The 25,008-nt window shown below is 44.9% G+C and overlaps 1 protein-coding gene across 1 annotated transcript in view; it reads left to right on the top strand.

The window, feature by feature from the left end:
- C2H10orf67 (chromosome 2 C10orf67 homolog) overlaps positions 1-15,004 on the top strand; it is a 123,918-nt gene extending 108,914 nt beyond the window's left edge. The window contains exon 16 of the mRNA XM_050939114.1: positions 14,050-15,004. Coding sequence (XP_050795071.1) covers positions 14,050-14,114 — 65 coding nt within the window. The 3' untranslated portion in view covers positions 14,115-15,004. The remainder of the gene's footprint in view (positions 1-14,049) is intronic.
- Positions 15,005-25,008: the final 10,004 nt, after the last annotated feature.

Genomic DNA, 25,008 nt, shown 5'->3' on the forward strand with positions numbered 1-25,008 from the left:
GAACCCCATTTATGTCAAAGCTAATGGAGGACCTCTGTACGCTGCTCCGTATACATACCCTGAGAACTTCAGTCTACCATCCGCAGACTGATGGGTTGGTAGAAAGGTTTAACCGAACCCTCAAGGCTATGATACAGAAGGTGGTAAGTTGGGACGGGAAGGATTGGGACACCCTACTACCCTATCTTATGTTCGCTATCCGGGAGCTACCTCAGGCCTCAACTGGGTTTTCCCCCTTCGAGTTATTATACGGGCGTCACCTCAGTGGCATACAAGATATCGCCAAAGAGATCTGGGAAGAGGAACCCAATGAGGGGAGAAATATAATAGAACATGTAATACAGATGCAAGACTGGATAGCCTGGGTCACCCCTATTGTACGGGAACATTTGGAAAAGGCACAGGAGGCCCAGAGAACCCATTACAATCGCCAGGCAAAAGTCCGACAGTTCCAACCAGGGGATCGGGTGATGGTGTTGGTACCCAAGGCAGAAAGCAAGCTTCTGGCCCAATGGCAGGGACCCTATGAGGTGGTTGAACCCATGGGGGAAGTAACCTACAAGGTGCAGCAGCCAGGACACCGAAAACTAGAACAGATTTATCACATCAACCTTCTGAAACCCTGGCATGCACAGAAGGCGTGCATAACTGTCCAAAAAGACCTAACCCAGGAAAACAAGCCTTCCAAACAGGTGACGGTGTCTCCCGATTTAACACTAGACCAGAAGAATGAGGTGACTGGGATGATCTTCCAGAACCAAGATGTGTTCTCGACAAAACCGGATCGAACAACTGAGACATATCACCACATCGTCTCGAACCCTGGGGCCAGAATAACAATGAGGCCCTATCCCAGTGGCCAAAAGGGAGGAAATAAAAGCAGAAGTTAAAAAAATGCTGGAGTTGGGGATCATCGAAGAATCCCACAGTCAGTGGTCCAACCCAATCGTGCTGTGCCCAAACCTTATGGCACCACAAGGTTTTGCAATGACTTCTGGCGACTAAAGGAAGTTTCCCAGTTTGACGCATACCCCGTACATCGCATAGATGAGCTAGTGGACGTCTGGGTAATGCCCGGTATTTGACTACTCTAGACGTGACAAAGGGCTACTGGCAGATTCCTCTTGCAGAAGACGCAAAGGAAAAGACTGTGTTCTCTACACCAGAGGGTCTTTTTCAATATACTGTCCTCCCTTTTGGATTACATGTGGCCCCAGCTACTTTCCAGCACCTCATGGACAAGCTATTATGCCCGCATAACAGTTATGCTGCTGCCTACTTGGACAATGTGGTCATTCATACCCGAGACTGGGAAACCCGCCTGGAGAAGGTGGAGGCAGTCCTTGATACCTTCAGGTGAGCTGGCCTTACAGCAAACCCTGCGCTGTAGGGTTTATAGAGGCCAAATATCTTGGCTACATTGTGGGAAGAGGTCTGGTAAAACCCCAAGTGAACAGGTTGGAGGCCATCCAAAATTGGCCTTGACCACATCGCAAGAAATAAGTCCGGGCATTCCTAGGTGTAGTGGGGTATTACCGACGATTTATCCCCCACTTTGCCACAAGGGCAAGCCCCTTGACAGACCTAGTGAAAGCCCATGGACCTGATCTGGTGAGATGGTCTGACGCAGCAGAGGAAGCATTCACAGACCTACGGACTGCCCTCTGCAGTAACCCCGTACTGATAGCCCCTGATTTCACCAAGGAATTTATCCTGCAGACAGATGCATCGGAAGTAGGCTTGGGGGCTGTTCTATCACAGATGGTCGGGGAGGAGGAACACCCAATTCTCCACCTCAGTAGGAAACTCCTTCCGAGGGAACAAAAATATGCAGTGGTGGACAGACAGTGCCTCGCCGTAAAATGGGCCATGGAAGCATTGCACTACTACTTGCTCGAGTGCAGATTTGTCCTCGTGACCGACCATGCCCCTCTTCATTGGATGCAGCAGAACAAGGAGAAGAACACAAGGGTGACCAGGTGGTTCTTATCCCTCCAACCTTTCCAGTTCCTTGTGCAACACAGAGCAGGGAGCCGTCATGGCAATGCCGATGGCTTGTCACGTGTAGGCTGTCTGGCTTCGCAAGCTGCCCAACCCCTTGGTGTTGAGCAGGGGGGAGGGATATGTGACAGACCAGACCAATGGGGTACAGGAGTCTGGTTGAGGGCAAATATACTGCTCACTGGATGAGTAGTTTTCTGTTCCCTGAGTGACCAGAGCAGGGGCTGCACTAGAGTAATCAGGAACCTGCTAGAACCCATTAAGACAGACAGGCTGATTAAATCACTTGCAGCCAATCAAGGCAGGCTAATCAGGGCACCTGGGTTTAAAAAGGAGCTCACTCCAGTCAGGAGAGGAGGAGCCAGAGGAAAGGAAGTGCGTGTGAGGAGCTGGGAGCAAGAGGCACAGGGAGCCGAGAGTGAGTGGGTGTACTGCTGGAGGACTAAGGAGTACAAGCTTTATCAGACACCAGGAGGAAGGTCTTGTGGTGAGGATAAAGAAGGTGTTTGGAGGAGGCCATGGGGAAGTAGCCCAGGGAGTTGTCGCTGTCATGCAGCTGTTACAAGAGGCACTATAGACAGCTGCAATCCACAGGGCCCTGGGCTGGAACCTGGAGTAGAGGGTGGGCCTGGGTTGCCCCCAAACCTCCCAACTCCTGATCAGACACAGGAGGAGTTGATCCAGACTGTGGGGAAGATCACTGAGGTGAGCAAATCTGCCAATAAGCGCAGGACCCACCAAGGTAGAGGAGGAACTTTGTCACAGTGAGGTTATCCATTTGTATACACTATACATTTTGATGAAAGGCACCATATAACACCATGTATAGCAAATGAGAAATTAAGCAATACAGTAGATGGAGAATTTCAGAACAATTAAATCATGTTTCAGCTGCAAAGCATCAGGCATTAGGCATTGACTTAAATGTCCCAAACGCCAGCTATCAACTAGAAATATCCTGTCTGACATTTCATATTACAGTTATGAAAATGAATTGCTTCATCAAAATAAAAGAAGGTGTTAGACCCAGGCATCATCAAGAAACTGCAACTATATCCAAAGCTTAGGGTTTGTCCACACAGAGACTAAATGGGTGACAAACTGGGATGCAAATCTACAGCACACTAAGTCGCGTGTGAACCCTGCTAAGTTTTGGAGTGTGCTATGGAACTTTTACTGCATGGCAGCAGTCTACATGGCGACTCGGCGCAGCCCAGGCTAGTACACTGTACATTTACACTCTACCTTGCCACACACTAATAAGTCTTTGTGTGGACAAACCCTTAACTGTCCTTTTCTCATAGATAATTGGAAACTTTCCCATAGCACACACAAACCTGTTATGCAGTATAATATGAAATTTCTTTATCTTTCTTTACAATTATGCTTTAGAACAGGGGTCGGCAACCTACAGCACCCATGCCACCTTTGGCATGCAAGCCGATTTTGCATGCCAAAGGTGGCTGCCAGCTGGGATCCCGGATGCCGGCCCTGCTCAGCCCACTGCTGGCTGAGTGAACAGAACCCCAGGTCGGCAGGAGGCTGAGCGGGGCCGGCGGCCGTGGCCCCAGACCAGCGGCAGGCGCTCCCCCCAGCTCCTCTCTCACCTCGCTCGGGTTCTGCGGCTCCCGGGAGTGTGAGCTGCTAGGGTGCGGGGCCCTGAACATGCTGCGGGAGGGACGGCAGCAGTGGCTCACACTCCTCGGAGCCGCAGAGCCTGAGCGCAGCAAGGGGGGAGCTGGGGGTCGCATGGGGACCACCGCCCACATGCATCCGCTGCAGGAGCCCCCCAGGGCAGGGGCACCAGGCCACAACCTGGGCAGGTGCGCCTCCTGGCTCCCCCCTCACCGCGCTCGAGTTCTGTGGCTCGTGGAAGTGTGAGCCACCGCTGCTCCTCCCACTGCCCCCCCCCCCCCCGCTGCCCCAGCACTCCTCATGGAGTTTTGCCTCCCTGTGGAGCCAGTGTCTGACCGACATGGGCATGGTAAGGGGAGTCCCAGGGAGCAGTTGGAGCAGTCGGAGGGTTGGATGGGTCGGGAGTTCTGGGGGTCCTGTCAGGGGGTGGGGAGTGGTTGGATGGGGCATGGGAGTACCTGGGGTTCTGTCTGGGGGTAGGGGTGTGGATAAGGGTTGGGGCAGTCAGGGGATAGGTAGGGGGTAGCATCCTAGGGGGTTAGTTGGGGGGGGTCTCAGGAGAGGGCATCAGGGGACAAGGAGCAGGGAGGCTTAGGTAGGGGGTGGGGTTCTGGGGGGCAGTCAGGGGACAAGGAGCGGGGGGGGTTGGGTGTTCTGACCCGGATAGTCGGGGTGGGAAGTAGGAGGGAGTGGATGGGGGTGGGGCTAGGGCAGGGCTCTCCCCTCTTTTTTGATTGTTGAAATATGGTAACCCTAGGTGAGGTCGGGAGCCAGGGGGCGCATGGGGGCTGGCACCCGCATACATCCACTGCTGCCTGCAGGAGCCCCCGGGGGATGGGGATGCCGAGTCACAGCCTGGGCATGAGGGGCGGGGGGGCATGGCTGCTCCCTGCTAGCGGCACCGCTGCCTTTGCAGGGCTGTTGCCCCCCTGCACCACGCTGGCTCCTCCATGACTGGGGCTCGCTGCTGTCGCAAGCAGGACGCTCTGGCTCTCTGGTGCCTCTGAAAGGCTGCTCCTCCCTGCCAAGCTTCTGCAGCAGCCCAAGCCCGGCAAAGCCAGTGAGTGAACTTGAGGTGCGGGCCACCGGGGTGGAGTGGGCAGGGCTCATGGGGGGGTGCTGTGCACCATCCAGGGAAGTTCAGGGGGTGAGGAGGGAGGAACCTGGTCTGGGGAGCAGCCACTGGGCAGGGCTGGCCTCTGGGCAGGCCGGCTCCTGTGGTCTATAAAGGCTCATTGGGATTTGCCCCTCAATGAACCAATGTGCGTGGGGGGGGCGCAAGGTGGAAGTTTTGCCTAGGGCATAAAATATCCTTGCACCAGCCCTGCCCCAGGTTAAGAACCACTGCACTAAACTGATAAGATCTGCATTTTAATTTAATTTTAAATGAAGCTTCTTAAACATTTTAAAAAACTTGTTTACATACAACAATAGTTTATAGACTTATAGAGAGAGACCTTCTAAAAACGTTAAAATGTATTACTGGCACACGAAACCTTAAATTAGTGTGAATAAATGAAGACTCGGCACACCACTTCTGAAAGTTTGCCGACCCCTGCTTTAGAATGTTCTGCATATTTTTCTGGAAGAGAATCATTCACTAAAACAACTGATTCTCAGTGAGTAAGGAACTTTAAGAAGAAAGACTAATTCTTATAAAATTACATATTTACTCATGTTTGTTCCCTAACTCACTCTACTCTAACTGTGAAGATGTGCTTGGGGGTCTGATCGTGCACTGAAGACAATGCCAAAGCTCCCACTGACTTCAATGGTGCACAATCCAGCCCTTGCCCTGTATCCCTTTCCACCCTTTGCCAAACCATATATAACTCTAGCTTTTCAGCACCATGGACACTCTGCACTGTTCACACATTCTTTCAGCTAGTACACTTTCCTAGTCAGAAATGTACTTTGTTTTGTAACTACATATTTTCTAAAGCCAATTCTGAACAGAAATTATGGTCAATCAACATTATTCATAGTTAGTGGTGGCCTTTTGTTCATCTTCTAGGGAGCTGTGGCTTGTTTAATTCAGAAGACTTGGCTCTCGGTACCATTTATCTTATTTGTTTAGAATAAATCTTTTTTCTTTTTGCAAAAATCAAACAAATTACAAAAAAAATGATCTTCTATACATTTGACTTAAGTGTAAGGATCAGAGGGAGCACTGCATTCAGGTAAGACTGGATGAAACTATAGGTTGTTTACTATTACTGTGACTATTTGAATTGTACAACTGGACACCTAATTCACATGGTGGTGGTTCTGTTTCCTATCTGGATTAGTGAATTAGAAATCATAGAGATTTCAAGATGATTATGCTAACTCTTCCAGCATGAACCTTATGTGAGCCTATATTCACATGAATTTTTCTGATATGTTCGCTTTCTGCAAATACTCTTTCAGATGAATCACTGAGAAGGATGTTTGTAGAAAGTAAATTAAAGAGGTTGTTATTCAAACAAATCTTAGCAAAAAAAATGTTTGTGATATTTATCTAGCTGTACATTTGGGACTGCCCATATCCAAAGCCCCTTTCATGTAGATTGGGCATGATTGTTTTGTTTTAAAGTCAGTCTCTTTCCTTTTATAGTTGAACACATTGGGAGCATACAGGAAATATAACACAGAGAAAGAGGGTGTGTGTAAAGGTTTCAATGGTTAACAAATATTATATTTTATAAATATTATAATTTTAATAAATGAAGACAATATTTCATAATGAACATCCTAAAACCCCAAGAGTCTGTACACAAAGGATGGCCCTATTCTGCAATCTTACTCACACTGAGTGCTGCTTACTTATGCAAATAGTTTCATTTTTAGTACTGCTCAGCATGACCAAGGTCCATAGGGCCTAATCCAAAGATTTTAATCAATGTAGAAGTCTGCATAGACTTCAATGAGTTTTAATCAGGCCCATAAAGAATAAATTAGGGCTTATCTGTACTACAGAGCCTCTGCCGGTATATCTGTACCAGCAAAGCCTCCTAGTGGAGATGCCACATAAGTTGGCAAAAAGTTCTCCCAGAATAGCTAAACCACCTCCCTGAATGGCATAAACTATGCCAACAAGAGCACTCTTTTGTTGGTTTAGTTGCCTCCACAAGGGGTTGTGCCAGCATAGTTATGTTGGCAAAGGGGGTGTGATTTTTTCACACTCCTAACCAACATACCTATATCGCCAAAACTTTGCAGTGTAAACCAAGCCTCACTTCTCATCTTTATTGAGGAATGAGGATGATCCATCAAGATAATTGTGAAATTATTATGACCTCTTCCACTGCATCGTACATGGTTTCATAACTGGTGCTTCAGTTAGATCAGTATCTTGATTTTTCCGAAACACTAATATTTTGATATTTGATAGCAGAAGAGGTACTATTTTAATCTAAAGGTAAGATGTTGATGATTTATTCTGAACAATAATATGCTTTCAGCCGAAAGAAACTGATGTATTAGCAGAATTTTTTATGTTTATTTTTTATGTTTTTATGTTTATTTTTTATGTTTCAAAAGTGGTAAATATACTGTAGGTTACAGAAATTATGTATAAAGGGAATAGATAAATAAGCCTGTGATATAAGAAGTAGTTAGTATAGTCAAAGGATGAATGTGTATCTTCCAACATTTTAAAAATTGTTATAAATGGGTATAATACATTTTATAAGTAAAAATTTGCAACAATTTTTATTCTGTTTCTATGTAATAATGATAAATTTGGACAGCTAAGAACAGCTAAGCCTTCCATTGTATGACACGCACTGCAGTTGATTTTATGTACTCTAGAAGACTTTTCTCACAGTCCAGTATTTGGGTACTATTGACTTTGTAATCTCTAGACACATTCTTAATGAGTAGAAAAGACACGAATCTCTGAGATAAAAATGCAAAGTAACAGTGACTCTTTACGTGGGTTGTCAGTAAGAGAAAGCTCAAACATAAATATCTGATGCACAGAGGTAACACAAATTATTCTGAGAGATTACATTGTTTGTTTCTGTATCAAATTACTCTGTCAATCCAGGAAGAGGAGGTTAAGAGGTCAGTCTAAAAGTGCTTGAAAGGACACTGTCAAAGAATTTTTTCATAAATTTAAAATCCATATTTCACTAATTATTTATAATAATATCTTATCTGCACAAAGCAAATACAGATTCTTATCTAATTAAGAGGCTTCTACTATAGTCAGTGGGAAAACTCCCATTAATTTTAATAGGAACAGGATCAAACCCTTACATGTTAAATTAAAACCAGATAAACTGGTTTGCTGTTGAAGGTCTTCAATAAATGTTGCATTCCTGGAACTGATATGGTTTTAAAAAAAAGTGTGTCATAATGGGGTTATCTTTGTTTTTTGTTTTGGGGTTGGTTTTGTTTTCTATGGAGGAAAAAACAGAAAATTACATAGACTTTGAAAATAGACTCCAAAACTTGCACTCTTTCCTTACACCTATCTTCTTATGCTTATTAATGTCCCTTTAATATGATGATAATTGCCCCAAAACTGTAGGTAGTTTTAGTGTTTTTATAGGTAATTTTAAAAATACTGGATTAAAACTCCTATTGGCTTGGGCAGATGCATGACTGTGGTGTGAGTACCAGCATTACTCTCATATACAGAAAGGATCAGATCCTAAGAGGTTCTTTAGCATCTTGAGGATTTTTTTCTGAGTGCTTTGAACTCCCATTGAAATCAATGGGTTTGATCCTTCACCTACTGCAATCATTAGCAGCTCTCTCATTGACTTCAACAAGTGTGGGATTCGACCCATTGGCAGTTGAAGATGCTGAACACATTCAACAGTTGGCTCTTACTGATTTATAAACACATTCTTGAGCAGTTCATATAAAGATACACCATTTCTTTCCTGGTTTTCTATCCATCCCCCCATTCTTTCTTCTGGCAGTTTTCAGTGCACAGTGATTAACTTTGGAGTTCTGGAGTTGTGCAGTGACATTCCAAATGTGCAGAGAGTGAACTATTTCTATGCTGACTCCATTCATAAACATCAGTCAGGCTGCCCGCCTCTCAGAATTTAGTCAAGTCCAAAGATAGCAATATATTGCCCTACAGTTAGGCAGCTCCATGTTCTCATGGACTACAGCTCATAGGATGTCATATTCTTTGGGGGATTAACTGTGTCCTAGCTTCAGAACTACTGACACACCTAGTAAGAGCCACGTGTGTATTCCTTATATAACTCAACAATTTAATCCATAGATATCAAACTACCCTTAAAAAGAGTAAATGTCAATACCCCTATTTCACAGATAGGGAAACTGATGTGCAGAAAGGTTTAGTGATTTCCCCATGGTCACAGGAAGTCAGTGGCAGAGCCAGATTCGCCATCTTTGGATCTACCCATGGCACTGTATTGCCTCCCTTTACCAAGATGCATTGCATGTTGGTCTTGATATTCAGCACGCTGTTACTGGAAATGTATAAAACATAAATGTAAAAAACACAAAGCACTCTGCATAAAACAAATTATGTTTTCATTATAGAATGATTCACTGGGAACCACTGAATAAAAAAAATTATAATAACGTTTGCAGCTAATGTCTTGATATCATCCATATCACTCTGCAACTGGACAAAGTAGTACAGATGCGGCAGCAATGGGAAACCTAGATATAGGTACATTTCTGAAAAAGAAAACCTGTACATATAATTGTAAAAATAAATTATAGGATTTAACTTAAATAAAAGAAACTTAATTTCCTTTCCATAGAGTCAACCGGGGACTTTTTTCTCATATCATCCAGTACTATAGGTAGGATACTTGACTTAATAAAAGAACTGAACAAAATATGTGACAAAGAAACAATATGATTATGGAATCTAGAGTGTCTGAGAACAAACGTTATTGTGGTCAGAAAAGATGCCAGAAGCTGCTTTGCATTACCCTACTGCTGGCATTAAGTCCTGTTTCTGATTAAGGACTATTTGTCCCACAAGGAAAACATTCTTCCTTTTAAGACAGGCTTTAAGTTTAACTTGGACATAGCAAGAACAGAGGAGAGTTTTTAATTGATGGTGGTGGTTTTAAAATGGGCACAGTTATGGGTACGGCACCGTGTAGGTTTGAGTGTTTAAGATATACAAGTTATAACAGAAGTTTATTATCTATAGATCACCGATCTAACGTAATGAACTTGAATATATCTTGGAGCAGGCACTCTATTTGGTTACACATCTACAGCCAAAGGAATTCCTGATGGCACTCCAGTAACTCCAGTGGAACAACAGCAAGGATCGCTTTGGCCTATCGTGCTTAAAATGTCCAATTCCTGTCTGAGAGCTGTGTTGCTACCTGTACGGTGCAGAGAAGAGCACTAAGTTTGTCTTCCCTGTGTTTATAAGGCTTGACCAGGCTAGGTACTGAATATCCTCTGTTCCCATTTTCTGTAGTTAGCACTGAAGGCGCTCAACACTCGGGATCACCCCTAGCCCAGAGTACAGAAATAATTAATGGTCACAACCATAAAAGACTCAGCTTGAAGATTGTGGATCAAGTTCTCCACTGCGTCCAAATAGTGCTGGGCGCAGCAGTGAGATGGGGCTATCAAGAAGTGGTCATGCCCCCTAGGCACAGGATAGAACAGCCTGGGGGGTGCTGTAAACAGCATCAGCTGGCGGGGGTCTTCTAGCGACCAGCTGGCTATTGCCAAAGTGCATTGCTCTTGAGCCACTCCCCCTGCCCTGCTCTAACACGTCCCCTGCTTCAGGGAAGGAGGTGTAGTAGCCTGTTGGAGACTTTCGCCAAGGATACCCCAGCAGGCGGCTTGAGGGAGGTTTCTCTCTCTTTGCACCCTGTGGATGAAATCCTGGCCCTGTTGAAGTTAGTGGGAGATCGCCATACCAGATATCAGAGTGAAGTGTGCATGAGTGTGTATATATATGTTTGGAAATATTTTTACATATTCTGTGTGTCAGGACACACAAAACCAGGGAAACAATAGGTTTGCCATAAATGATTATTTTATGTTCTATTTTATGATGTAATGTGTTTCTGCTGTAATCATGTAAATATAAATTAGACAGCTTAATTTGTAAATATTCTGATAAAATTACTGCAAAATGCCAGTAGGACATGACATATTCTTGACATCATTGAAGCTGAAAGATTTATGGAACTTTGGCGGCTGATTTTACTCATGAAAAGGACAAGGCTGGAAGGTTGGCTTGTTTATTCACTAAATAGTCTCCTGTGCCTTTTCCAATATAAACCATGGGAATGTGGAACTCAGACCAATATTGACAGTATCTCATTGAAACATTATAGTGATAACTTTATCAGTGGTATGTGACACAAGATGGCACCAGACCATAACGTGCTGTCTTCATATGTCTACAAACATTTTAGATAAACTGTTTGCTTACTTTTAAAGATCTCTGAAATGCTGTTAGCACATGTATTTGTTTTACTGAATTTAACGTCTATACTTTTCAAATGGTTTTAATTCATGGGGTGCCAAGAACAAGAATAAATTACAAAATCACATTTAATGTTAGTGACTCTTTAAATGGATTTTTTCATTCAAACTTTGTCATTAAAATAGAAAGACCTTTTGGTTGTGACCATACAAGCATAATAAATTGTGTGTGTATGTGATACTGAATGAATCTTGCCCATATGCTGCACTGCAAGGCTACATGAATGAAGCATTTACCAAATCAGGCCCACCACATTAAACAGAAAAACAATCTTTATTCATGGTAACTTATCAGTTTCAATTAATCAACCTTAACAATAGAAATTCTGATGTGTTCAAGCAACTTGAAAGCAATAGGTCATCTCCAGGGCAGCCATGTTGTGTCTTTGTGCCTATGGCTTCACACAAAGCAACATCTCCAATAAATGTACATATACAAATTCATATGTGTGCATATATACATATAAGCACCTAGCCACACCAAGGCCTATAACATACAAGTCTGCATGTATGTACAGTACTTGTTTACCTTTTTGTCCTACAAAATGTAATTGTTTTCTAGTATTTTTAAGCTCTGTAAGTTTAAACAAAGGAAAAGAAATTTCCATTGGATGACCATTCTTTCAGTTTCTCTGCTGCTATGTGAATGGCATTGTGAAAACCTTTCCAATGGTATTGAAAAGGGGTAACCATTGGTTTGATTTGGTTACACGGTTTCCTAAAGAGCTCCCTCCCACTGCCTTAGGGTCTGTGAAAGGTCTGTGACCTGTTTAGAACTGCCAAGTGAAATGTCATGTCGCCCCTCCCAAATGGGAGTATCTGCATTCATTTGATCAGTATAAAAAATGATTGGGGATGGCGAGATCAGTGCTTTTGAATTGCAATTTATACCAGTTTACAAAAATGCACATTGTTGGAAAAGAAAACATGGAAGTGTTTCTTTCTAAATTGCATTACCTGTGAAATGTCATTAGTCTTTTTAGGATATTTACATCCTATTTTTTACTATCTAAAAGAGAGACATAAAATGAAGAAATTCCATATTGGTTGTGATATTAATGAATATTGTCCTAGTTAATGTCTTGTGTTCAGGTTTGCTATCAAATATTTGGGGGACGATCTTTCCTGATTCTTTTTCAAATTCTGTTTGTAGCCACTATTACAACTACCATTTGAGAATATTGGGTGATGCATAAATTTTCCTCACTTTAGTGAAGTGACACAACGATAGTATTTTCCAGAGATTTAGTTTATGTAATATTGAACATTCTTCCTTTTAGTGTTAGGTGCATTGCCCATTGATTGCTTGTCCATAGATGTATTCATTAAATACTTAATTTGTTGCAATTTAACTAGCTACTTCCCTGGGCGCACACACATAATCTACCCCCCAAAAGTAACCCAGGATGGGATGTACATATTTTAAATATATAATGTTGAATGTATTATCTGTAGCTTTCTATTTACACTGAAGTTATATCTAGTAGATATCCAGCTCACAAAGGGAAGGCATAAAGTCTCTGTGATGCATTGATGATTTCAGGAAAAGGTGTAGATCCTATGTTCTCTCTATGAAAAAATATACACCTGAATATTCTGTTTACAATGCATCTTCTAGTTATGTCAACACTAAACGGATGGCGTTATTCGATGGTGTTCGCAGTTGTTCAGAAAGTGCTGAAAGCAGGTCCTTTTGTGTTCTCCAGTGGCTTTCAGGAGGACATTAGTCTGACAGAAATCATTACCTTTCCCGAAGAATTAGAAATGTGCTGTTCTCATCAGATGAAAAGGGACGTTTGATGCCTTTGGCGTTCCTATATAGGGTTCTGTGGGTGCCCACTGAGTTTCTTCAACTTTCAAAAAACAAAACGTCCGTAATGGAATAGGTGACAGCTTTAATTCATAATAAGCTCTTAATTGATGAGATGGCATAAGCGTTTCTTCCTACACATGATCAACAGTGTTGAATTTAAAATAGCAATTTTGCACAGAAATTTTATTGCATCACATTTTTAATTTATGTTAGCATTTAATGTCAGCTCTTCAGTCGGTAGTACTCCGTGTGAGATACCTATATATACTGTATTCTGTATGCTTCCCCCCTGCCCCCAATAACTCAGAATGTAAATCTGCCTCCGACATCAACGCCTGGACCCAGAAAATCACTGCTCAGCATGATGGCTAAGCACTTCTCCTTATAGACCACAATTCAGAAGTGGAGCAATGTCTACATAATAACCCCCCAGTGCTGACCACCATCCAACGCTACCTGCTGTTTTAAAAAATAAAAAATCATACTGTACTAATTATAAATGGAAGGCCTAGAACAAATCAACATTAAATGTAGACTAAAATGAACATACATCCGAAAAAAATAGGAAAAGCAAAAGTTGTTTTGTTAGGTCTGTACAGGCTCTTGTAGAAAGGGCTGGCAGATTGCTAAGGGCTCAATGCTACTACACCGTGGTAAACCAAAGAGGGACTTGGATCATAAAGATAACACAGTGGTTTAAAACTAGTGAGAAAACAAATGAATGGCAAAGTTAAAGCTGAGCTTTAGGTGTGTATTGAATAGTGGGCACTGGTGGCTGTATTGCACATTTAACTGCGCTGTTGTATTCGATAGCACAGGTGTCCAGAACAACTGGGGGGCAGAGTAGGCTTTGCTGGTGTGCAGACGGAAGGCTCGGTCATGCTGTCACTTTCACTGTGAAGGGGATCACTATATTTCAGAGTATATGCTTTACATTGCTGCTCACAAGAACCCCAGACTCCTGGTGTCACCTAGTGTGCATCAGGGGAACGCACAAAACAAACTCCTGAACACCTTCATTCTGTCTAGGAAGTGATCTGAAATAATGCAACAAGTCGAGCAAGTTTGAGCCTCAGCATGAGTATGTTTGTTCTGTCATGTTTCCTGCATGATTTGTGCCCTGATGTTTCACGTCTTCTCCATCTTTTCTCTTTTAGTTTCTGGGGATGAAGAATTTGTTAGGGGTCCTCCTTTTCCTTCACCTCCGTCCACGTTAACTTGACAGCTGGAGCAGTGCCCTCTGTGGGGAGAGACAGAGAGAGCAGGCTCGCAAGGAAATAAATGCCCAGAGGTCTTCATGTGGTCCCGGAAATGTTTCTATGTGTTGCCTCGCTAGGAAGCTGTGAACACTTTGATTCTCCAAAGTCAGGTAGTGTGTATTTGAAGTCAATGACAGGAATTTAAAGACGCAGCTCTCCCACCTGCACGCGTTCCTTTCTTCAAGTTCTAGGTGATGATCAGAATGGGGATATAAACGTGTATCGGATGACATTCCATCTTGGCTCCATATTTGTTCCATGCATGGCCTGATTCGCAGTTCTACTTTTTTTTTTAAGAGCAAAGTTTTATTCTGAGTAGAGACTGAACTTCAATCAAATACACCACCAGCCTTGTTTAGAAACCCCTACATTACACCACATGAACTGATAGTTTGATTTAAGAGCTAGTCCTTAAACTGAGCAAGCATAAACGGCTGGAAGTACAAGGCTTTGATTGCAAGCTTTTGAACCATAAGCAGAGCCCGATCTTGAAGCCTATAATTACTTCAGTAGCTCCATCGAGTTTAATAAAACTTACAGAGAGAAGAAAGACTGCATGATTTGGCCCTTAGATTCTGCCTAGCCCAATAGCTGGAGTGAATTTAGTGGCATTGATGTTTTATGGGCTATTGTTTCATATTTTCTTATTCATTGACATCTCTATTTTCAACGCTATCCAAAGGGACTTAAATTATACAAGTTAAAACATTTCCATAGTTACCATGAACTGGTAATTTGAGAAATTACAAGTTATCAGCCAATAGTCTAAGCAGATTTGTGTGTATATCATAGATGTGTGTTTAAGGTGTTGTATAAATATATAATATTGTTTTAAAATACTGACCAATAAATGTAAAAGCGCTAATTTCCTCAAGTGGTTGTGAAAAGCTTTCCGTCCTACCTTTCTTTGACAACTGCCAAAGCAAACTAAGAACTGCTTGCTAGTGTCATTAATAATCGACTGCGTTCAGTACATAGTTTTCATTTCCATCGATCTGTTTTGCAGTTTGATTCAACTTCTCCATGAACAAAGTTAAGAGGTTCATCATTTATGTTGGGCAAAACTTCCATAATACTTCGCAAAACTATTCATTAGATCCCAGGAAATATGTTCCTTTTTGGTGTCCTGCAAAGCTGAAATGTTTTAACCCTGGGTGGATAATTTACTAGATGAGTAAAAGACTGAGAGGGTTTAATGGGGAAAAGCAGCCGTATTTCCATCTCATGCCCATATAGTTGCACACTGCAGTCCACCATTATTCGAGCTTCATCTACTATGCACTATATACCACCGTCTCCAAAGGATTGTTGCCCTAGAAACGTGTTTTAAATCTCCTGCTATATATCAACACCTTGTTTTAGCAGTCCTTGGCTGAATTACAGTTACACAGTTTGGCGCTTCTTTCAAATTTCCTCCCATCACTTTGGCCAAAGAAAGGAATTTTTCTCCTTTAGAAATGAATTGGCTTAATTAGTAAGTAGATTAATGGCAATTGCTGGTGAGTTGGTTTCCAGCAGAGTTTCACCAGAGAGGGTTAATCGGAGTCAGGTCTGGAATCTTTCCCAGAACTGGCTGCCAGCCATTTCCGTCAACCAATCAACCCCATAAACAAATGCCCTACCAAGTGAAATCGGGTTTATATTCTTACTGTCATCCTGCTGGAGTAATTTCCCCAAACAGCGGCAACTTCGCAGTGTGGTTGAAACTGATAGCTCTGAATTTGGGTTTAATACCCAGCTATTAAGAATACTTGAAATGTTCCATGTGATGTAAGAATGTATTTGTTGGTCAAATCAGAATTCAGTACACATGAAAACTGGCTCCAACAATAAAGGATCCTTATCTGTAACAATCTGTTCTAAACTGATCATAATGTCAGGCAATAGCAATAACTTAAGATCTAGAATATTGCAAAACACTCCCAAAATCCATTGCCACAAAATATGGTACGAACAAGGAAAACCTTAAGCACAGCGCTGCACATTTTGCAGTCTTTACACTTATCTTTCCATACTGATAAAAATGCATTCATAGTTTAACACGCAGCTGCATTAGGCTTGCAAAAAAAAAATCCCTGCTGAGAAATGCATATAATAGGAAAAACAGATCGGCTGGACAGCAATGTAATTAATGCCAGAAAGGGCTGAGGCCGGTTTCATAGTTTGTCTTTTGAGTATATCAAGACGAGACCTGGTGAAAAATGACGCATGCTTTAGCATTTCAGAAAGCTGGCAACTGGCAGAGCCCCCCCTCCTCCCCTTTTAACTTTATGCTGCTGAACAAAGGGGTCGGCAGAACTAGCTAGGTTGTAATGAGTTCTATGTCCCTAGCACATTAAGTGCATCATGGAAACATATTGTATCGAAATAGTTTGGAGGAGAATACTGGGGATGAAAGAGAATGGGTGCTTTGATCAGCTCCCTGGGGTCCTGAGTGCGCACAGACCGACTTGCAAGGAGTTATTCAGCTCCAGCTAGACACACTTACAACACCATTCAAAGAAATTTGCATATCTGTAATTTATCACATTTGTCCCGAACATTTTTGCAAGGTAAATAAAAGTTGTCTGAATAAAAAATATCAATCATCAGATGGGGGGGGGAGAGGAAACTGTTTAAGGCAGACCTCAAAAGTCTGCTCAATGCGAAATAAAACTTTTGCCCGTAACATTCACAAAGTTTATTTCACTGAATCCTTCTGACAGCAGGTTAAATGCTAATAAGACGATTGGCAACAGCTCCCCTCAAACCGCTAACCAGCAAAGCGGGCGGTTTCTCCTTGTCTGAGAAGTACAACTCCCAAAACTTACTTCAGGACCCAGGAAAACAGATTTGTGGCTGTTATTGTGCAAAGACAGGCTCACACCTTGTAGAGAGCAACGAAACGTTTCGCTGCATTCTGAGACCACATACAGACCATGCAATGCCTTCCCCCCTCACAGACTTGCTAATTTCAGTATTTCTTGTTACACTAACAAACCTTGTTTGCAAAAACTCGCTAACCCAGGCGGATTAAAGATCCGCGGGTCTGTGCAATAGGAAAAGCCCCTTTCTAATGCCCCACTAGGACAAGAGAAAGGCGAACAGGCAGGCATTGTTCGGCGTTTTAACAAACTCCAGTTAAACAGCAAACAAGAATCTTCAACTTGACCTTGGGAAGGGGCTCTGTGCTCCAGATAATCTATCACCCCACCCCGGTGACAATGATGTATTTCCAAGTATTGCCCGAAGAAAAGATTAATAAATTCGACGCGGCACAGCCTGGGCGCTTTGGAGAGAGGCATGCGCCTCCTCAGCCCCAAGTCTTGGGGAGAGCGCCTCAGGAGCCAGCCCACGTAAATCAGCCCTGTAATATTTCTTTAGGGGCACGAAAAAGCTGTGGATAACACTTCTCATATTAAACGCAATATTTCTTTGCTTTGGCGGGGGAACAAAAGTCATAGCAAGACGTCTTTGTGGCTAATTCAGTCAAAGGCACATCCCTGGTTCCCCTGCAGAAAGGTCAGTGTCGTTGTGTATGGTCCACCGAGGGGGTGTTTTCACAGTGCAAACGGAGCCAGCTGTCCCTGTCAGACTCTCACCACTGGGGAGCACACACTGCGTGGCTGCTAGCCACGTCCTACACCTGCGAGTGTTACCGGGTCCCAAGCCCTTCCAACGCCTTTTCTTCTTCTTTCCCCAAACTTTGCCAGCCCAGTTCAAGCCCTCACTGACAGTACCGCGAGCAGGGCAAACGCTGGGAAGGGAAAAGCTTCTCAACTTCTTGAGGGTGCCTATGGGGCGCCTATCAAAGGGGATTCCAGTCTGCGTGGTACATGTTTGAGAAACTTCCTAGTAATTTCACGAAACTTTAATACGTTTGTGTTAACGGAAGGACCCCTTGTTTAACCTAGAGATTTCCTTGCAAGCTGAGGCACCACACGGGGGCCGTAGCCAACCACAATTCATTTATAAGTGGCTCGTTTTGGTTTTAGTTTTATTTGCATTGCATAGAGCAGGGAGCAGTCCCGCAAGAGGCAGCTTGTCCCATCTTTTCCGTTGCCAGCATTTTAAAACGCAAAACTCCTGCCGCACATCTAACGATTCAGGGAGGGTTTGACTCCTGTTCCGGCTAGCCGGGGAGCCCCAAGCTAATTGGGACGGGAACCTAATAAGCTGAAGGATTTAGGTTGCATTTCAAAGTTGACTCCTAGTTCTGTGCGCGTAGACCGAGGCGGTTGGTACGGTGGCTAGAGCTGCAGGTCTGCAAAGTCTTTTCACTGGCATACGTCTTAGGGGCTATTTTGTGGTTCACATAATTGCTCAGCCGCTGCTCCTGCAGAAGACACACGCCTTGCTCCACTCGCGAGTGCGTGGATACCACAGACCATACGTGTAGCATTATTGCTGACGACAGGACAGGACCCTCTGTGTGTGGGGTAGGGGGGCGCAGTTAGCGGGGGGCATGGCTGAGCGAGCCCGGCGCTTTGGGATAAAGGCTAGGCGAGCCAGCCGGGGAAGCACTGAGCGCCGAAGTTATTCTCATTCGTGTAGCTCTGCTGTTGCCTAAGGTAAAAAAGACGGAACAAATCGCTCTCCCCGAGCAGGGCTGTTCGCTTTGTGCTCCTAGCTCCCGGGCTGGGGATGGCACTGGCTGCCCTGCCCCAGAGGCTCTGGCAGTGAACGCGCCTCTCTCTAGCTCTCCAAGCAGCTCAGTGCAACAGGTTGCCCGGAGCAGGTGCACTGGCGGGGAAGGGGGATGAGTTGGCGCTGAAGGCAAAGGCCCAGCAGTCCTGGGGAGCCGGCCCCGGGTGCTGATGCTGTGCAGGGGGCAGGTCCTCCACGCCGGCGCCCCCAGGCTCACAACGCTGCTGGCTAAGCAGTCCCGGCGCCTCTGGCCAGGGAGCTGTTCCGCTGGCACCGCAGTATCCAGCGAGCACTGCCGCCGCCGTCCCTGCGGGAGGGGGACCCTGCTCTGCCCACCATGGCAGCCGTGTGGGCGGCTCCTTACCCCGGGAGGGATGGCCGGTGCCCTGGCAGATCCTTCGGGGAAGCCCCAGCCGCTGCCCCCGAGCCTCCCCAGCGCCCCCTTCGCCTCCGCCCAGCCCTGCCTTCCCGGGGCCCCTCTTGGAGACCTCCATGCGCAAAGTGGCCAGGCCAGTTGGAGAGCCTGCGCCTGCGGCCCGTTCCCGGCTCGAGGGGCCACCGACGGCATCCGGGCACCGGCTCACTCTGGAGCTGGGAGCTGCCTCCTCCCTGGGGCCGCCTCGCCCGGCTCCTCTCCGGTTCCCCGGAGATCTGGGAGCAGCGGGGAGAGGCGGGGCGCATGCGCGCCTCCGCCGGGGTCCCTATACAGCCGCTGGCTGCAGAGTTTGGGGAGAGTTTGGCCAAGTTTGCCAGGGAGGCAGCGGGCGCTCGGAAGCCTGGCTCAAGTCGCTGGGGAGCGGGGCTGAGGCCCCGGGGGGCTCCCAACCTGCGGCTCGGGGTGGGCTGAGGGTGGGAGGCGGCGGGGAGGGGGGGAGGAGAGAAGTCTTTGTGTGGCACAGGGAGACACTTGCGCACAAACGCAGCAGCGCGCTTAGCCATGGAGGCCTCTCTCCAGCGAGGCCACCTCCGCCGGGGCGCGCTTCATTTACAGCCTGAGCCATTCATCCCCCCTCCCCTTTGTTCGCCTTGAAAGTAATGCTGTGAATTAAAAGAAATGACAATATTTTCTGTCTGCTTGAAAGTCCAAGAGAAGGGCCCTTGAGCTTGGCAAAAATCAGGCAAATCATTCATCATGCCACCCCGCACCTGTGGTCTTGGCATTGAAAACCCTTCAGACCTATTCCTATTAAACTTAATTATTCCCCCAAGGCACACAATGGTTGAAATGGAGCAGGTTGGAGTCTGTTTATTGGTCGTAAATGTTTTTCTGAAGATCTTCTGAATCTCATTGTTAGCTCGTTGTTTGAGGCTGCCCTCTTTCTTTCAGCCTAGAGTAGCCTTGGACTTTTCAATTTTCAATCGTAACATCTGCTTAATCGTACGGATCAAAATATGGAGACACAAAACATATGTAATGGTTGATTTGTTAAATCCTGGTAATGAGTTATTAACAAGGGAAAACAATAGGCCAGGATGGTGAGAGCCTTATGGTAACAGAGTCACTTTATGTAACGCCTGACGTTTCCCTTCTTGATAAATGGAACTAAGGTCTGAACGCCAGGTGATAGCAAGAAAATCAATGTCTTTAGGGGCCAGCCCCGAGACTTTTTTTCTATGTGAAAAATTAGGAGACATAAAATTTAATTGGCTGATCAGGGGGAAAGCAGTGGTCTTAAGTTTAATTGCCAGTAGGCTTAGCAAGGGAGACAAAACAAGATTTGGGCCTGTTTGTTTGCTTGCATCCCAGCTTCAAGTCCAAGTGTATCATTGAAAATGTGTTTTATTATAACACTTGTCATGCTTTACAGTTCCCATATTGTGTAAAGACAATAGTTAATGGTACATTAAAGACAAGCAAACCATGCCAACACGTCTTGGAGACATTGTAAGGGCCTCTCTCTTTGCTTGTTTTAGGCAGCTGCAGTCCAGGACCCAGAAGCACAAAAAGAACAAGTTTGAAATACCAGGTGCATCCTAGAGAACCACGACAGGGATTGATATGTTATAGCCTAGGACATGAACCTAGCAATAAAGATATCATTTCAATTGTCTGCGGCTTCCACGCCATGTAAAGCAAGAGGCGCCTGAGCAGCCTGTTTTCTGGCAGCAAAGCTTTCCCTCCCTGGGTTTCCCTATCTCCCTCAGCCAAATTCGAACACCTGTTGGCCAGACCTCACATCCCGTCGTGGGAATCGTTGCCTACCAATGATTCCAGATCTCTGAAATGCAATTTGTTGTGGAATTATTTAGGACCATTCCCACAGGCTGCAGAATGCTTTGGAAAGAGGGAGATTTACCAGGGAGCACTCAACTGGTGTTTGTTCAACCTCGCAGCTGGTACTCGATGCCACCGAAAGATACATTAATGAAAATGGGATGAGTTCATGGATTTAAGAGGCTTCACACCCCATACAGTATAGGGCGTTAATCCTAATATCGGCAGATTAGAGGCCATGGGAATCACAGTGGGACAATTTCACAGTGCCAGTGACAGCCTCTTTATGCGCCCTGCTTTGCCGGAGGAGGCTTGCCCTCTTTCCCATACCTTTTCTGTATTTTAGGGCAAAGAGATTGATGCTTTCAGGTTTTTATGGGGTCTTTTTTACAATTAAATTGTCTTTTCAATAGGCTTTAAAGGGCATCACGAATGTTATTGGTCTCAAGAGGATGGTGTGGCCATGTACATTAAAAAGCACAGATTCCCCCTTCTCGAAAGGCTGTGAGAAGTTACATGGTTCGAGGCCTCTTTTAAAAATACAAGCAGCCTTTGTGATATTTCTTTTCTTTTTGTTTTTAACATAAATCAGAGATCTCTGGGCTGGCCGTGTGTGTTTCTCACATGGGGAATGTGAGGGGGTATGGCCTATAATTAGTCACATCCTTAAGCAGCCTGCACTGAGAATGAGAAACCACCAAAGGGGAAAATGAGAGGCTAGGTCACGGCATTATTTTCATAGCTGCATATTAGCCATTACTTCCCTCCTATCAGTGACGTGAAATACATCCACTTTAGAGCCGATGTGAACTGACTTTGGAAACAGGGAGATTTTAACTCAAACACACACAAGCTGTAGCCTCTGGCACGGAATTCTCAGCAGTTTTGTTTGTAGGTAGCACACATATCAAAGCAGTTTTAAAATATGACCCGAGCTTTGATCATGCACTGGGTCTCTTGACTGACGAAATCAGTTTTAAAGAGGGGCATAATTCATTTTAGCGAAAGTAAATGCCTAGGGGAAAGAGGCTAGTTTATACATATTACAATTATCGTTTTCAGTGTCGTTGGGAGAAAAGGGGCAGGCTGATTAAGACGAGGCCTGAATAGCTGTCAGTCATGCCTGCCCACACGCTGGTCCTTACAGTGCCAAGCAATATTCCTGAGCAGCAAAAACCTTAAAGCTACTGCAAATCTCAGAGTTTGCTCCTGCGACAACAACGCCTGTATTGGTTTCAACCGTGGAGCTCTGATCGCCTTTTGGACAGGAAGACCTGGAATGAGAGTTTCCTTCTGCCTTTTGCTGCAGGACTGTTTTTGCAGAACTGCTGCATTAGAATGAATGGATTATGACTAAGTAAAAAGAAGCTGTCAGTCTCTTTGAAGATTGCGTTTAAAGGGACTTGCCAAGTCAAGACAGGAGAGTGACAAGATAGAGACCCTGGTGTTTTACATGCGAAGCCCGGCTCTTCCGCTTGATCTGCATCATACTAAAGGATGTGTTGAAGCATTGAATCACAAAAAAAGTGGCACGCCAGAGAAAAGGTGCCACATAACAATGATGGTAGTGTTTTAATTGTGGAGTACCGCATTACCAAAGCCAATTGAAACGGAGGGGTCTATACAACAGAAGAAAACTGTACAACACTTCCATAACTTATAATTAAGCTGAAGTCCGACTAACATTTGACTTTCTAATGAGTGTAATGAGATTACATGCCTGATGGAAGCATTTGTGCAAAAGCGACTTTGTGTGTTTAATGAGGTCCTAATACAGGACAAAATCGAATTATAGTTTGACTCTTTTTCTCTCCCAAAGAGCACAGTTAAGTTCAATTACATTGGTGCAAACTTCTCTCTCCCGTTGCAGAATGAGACGAGAGGAGAGGTTTGCATTCTGAGACCAACACAAATTTTTGAGCTTTTAAAAAAAGAGAATAATTTAAAAAAACAAAAACAAAACCGAAGCCCCAGCTCTGCAGTGTTTGTATGGGTAAGTTGCTCCTCTAATTGCTATTGGAAGAGGTCCATGCCATCCGCGCTAACACAAGGGGAACTAAATGTGTCTAACTAGGTTAATGCAATTAGCAGGCATGCAACATATTGCTCCCAGTTTGTGAGCTCTAAAAAAAGAGTCCAGTATATGAGGAGTAATAATTATACCTTGGCTCGCCAGTGCCGTTCCCATCCGCCTGGGCATCTCGTTTGGCCAGGTCTGCTCGGGACTCCGCTTGCAAGGCTGGGGTGGGCATCTGGGGCTCTCCCGGGAGCAGTGACGTCGGTGGCTGAGCCTGAGGAGCCGCGGGTACCACGGGAAAATCAGCACCTGCAGCGTTGGCCAGCAGCAGCACCAGGCCCGCAGCCCACGCTCCCCCGCCCGACTCCTTACCCCGCCGCCCCCCGCTCCAGCCAGGTTCGAGCGTTGGCCCTGCATCTCCCCCCCAGCAACACATTAACACTTTCCTCGCCGGCCCCAGGCGCTCGCGGCTACTTTCCTCTGCCAGGTGGAGTGGCCAAGCGGCGAGCTCGCTGCATCCTCCGAGGCTCGTCCCAGTCCAGCTGGGGGCCAAGGGGCCGCTAGCAAAGGATCTCAGCTCCGGCGGCCCTTGCTCGGGCTTTGAAGTCAACGGGCGCTTTATCAGGATAAGGGCTGCAAGGTCCGGCCAGTTATTCCTAGCCACAGAGCAGCTCCTCGCTCAAATGACGCACCCACGGGGATGGGGCGGTTGTGCTATTTTCCTTCTTGGCATCAGGCTTTTCCTGGAAGACAGCCTGGTCCGCGGACAAAGCGCAGCCCCTTACAGTACTCCTGTCCTCATGAGTGCCCGAGCCCCCACCTGCACCACTTAGTCCCGGGTTATAGGGGCTGGGCGCGTGGTGTTATTCGTGTGCAGCCGAGTCCTTATGTGCTCTGGCCCTGGTGCCCTGTCCGCAGCACCATGTGCTCACCATTGTGCTCACATGGCTAGGAAATGCTGCTGGTGTGCAACACAGCTTGGCCAGGCTACCGCGGTAAAACAACGTGGCACCTGGTCCCTTGTCCTCTGCCTTCTTGGGGCTTTGTTTGTTAGAGGTGCCAAATTCGTTGTACTGAGCCCAACAGCGCTGGAGCTGTACTGAGCTAAGGGCAGCCTAACCAGGTTGGTTCCCAGAAGTTATCTATCTAACAGTCTGTCAGGTGCTCGTTGGTAGGCTAGTTCTAAGCACAATAAAGTGATTCGTGAGTACGTGTGAAGCTGGTGTTGGACTAGCAGCCTCGTTCTTGGTGGTGGAAACCACAACCAGCTCCGTGTCATTGTAAAGAATGGAAGTACTCGCTGAAATGGACAAAGCCATGACTTTAAAACACTTCAGGAGGGCACGGCTAAAGAGTGTGGTGTGAAAAGCCACTGATGTAAGATCAGCCCTCAAAAACGCTTCTCATGCTGAACGCTAGTCATCTCTAGTGCTGAGACCATGGTACGGATACAATATCATGCTGCCATTGTTTGAACCACGTAACCAGCCTGGAACTAATCCCTCTTTTTAGGAAATGCCCCTTTAAACACTACAGGTCTTATTTGGCATCTTCAGGGTAACTTGTCTGCGATGTAGCTGAAACTTCCAACTTTCTGTTCTTTGAGTTCAATGTTATATTGCCTCATAGTCTTAAGCATTGATGTCCCACAAAATAAACTGCCTTAAAAGGTTTAATCAGGGTTTATTATTAACAAACATAGAAATAGTCCACATGTGGTAATAAATTATTTTCATATTTTGGAAGTGTTTTCCGAACAGTTTATCAAAAGGTGCTGGTGGAATAAAACTATTGCATATTTTAAAATCAGGATAAATTATATAAATTACACATACAAATAGACAATACCACCTCATTAATTCTACTTGATAATAAATAGATAAATAAAAACATTGATTGCCATCAGATTTTGAGTTTTAAATTACGTTTAAAATATAGGTTTTTACATACAAATATACACCGGTGTCATGTTTGCATTTACAGTCAAAATATTCACGAT

This window comes from Gopherus flavomarginatus, chromosome 2 (genome assembly GCF_025201925.1).
Source record: "Gopherus flavomarginatus isolate rGopFla2 chromosome 2, rGopFla2.mat.asm, whole genome shotgun sequence".
Classification (NCBI taxonomy): Eukaryota; Metazoa; Chordata; order Testudines; family Testudinidae; genus Gopherus; species Gopherus flavomarginatus.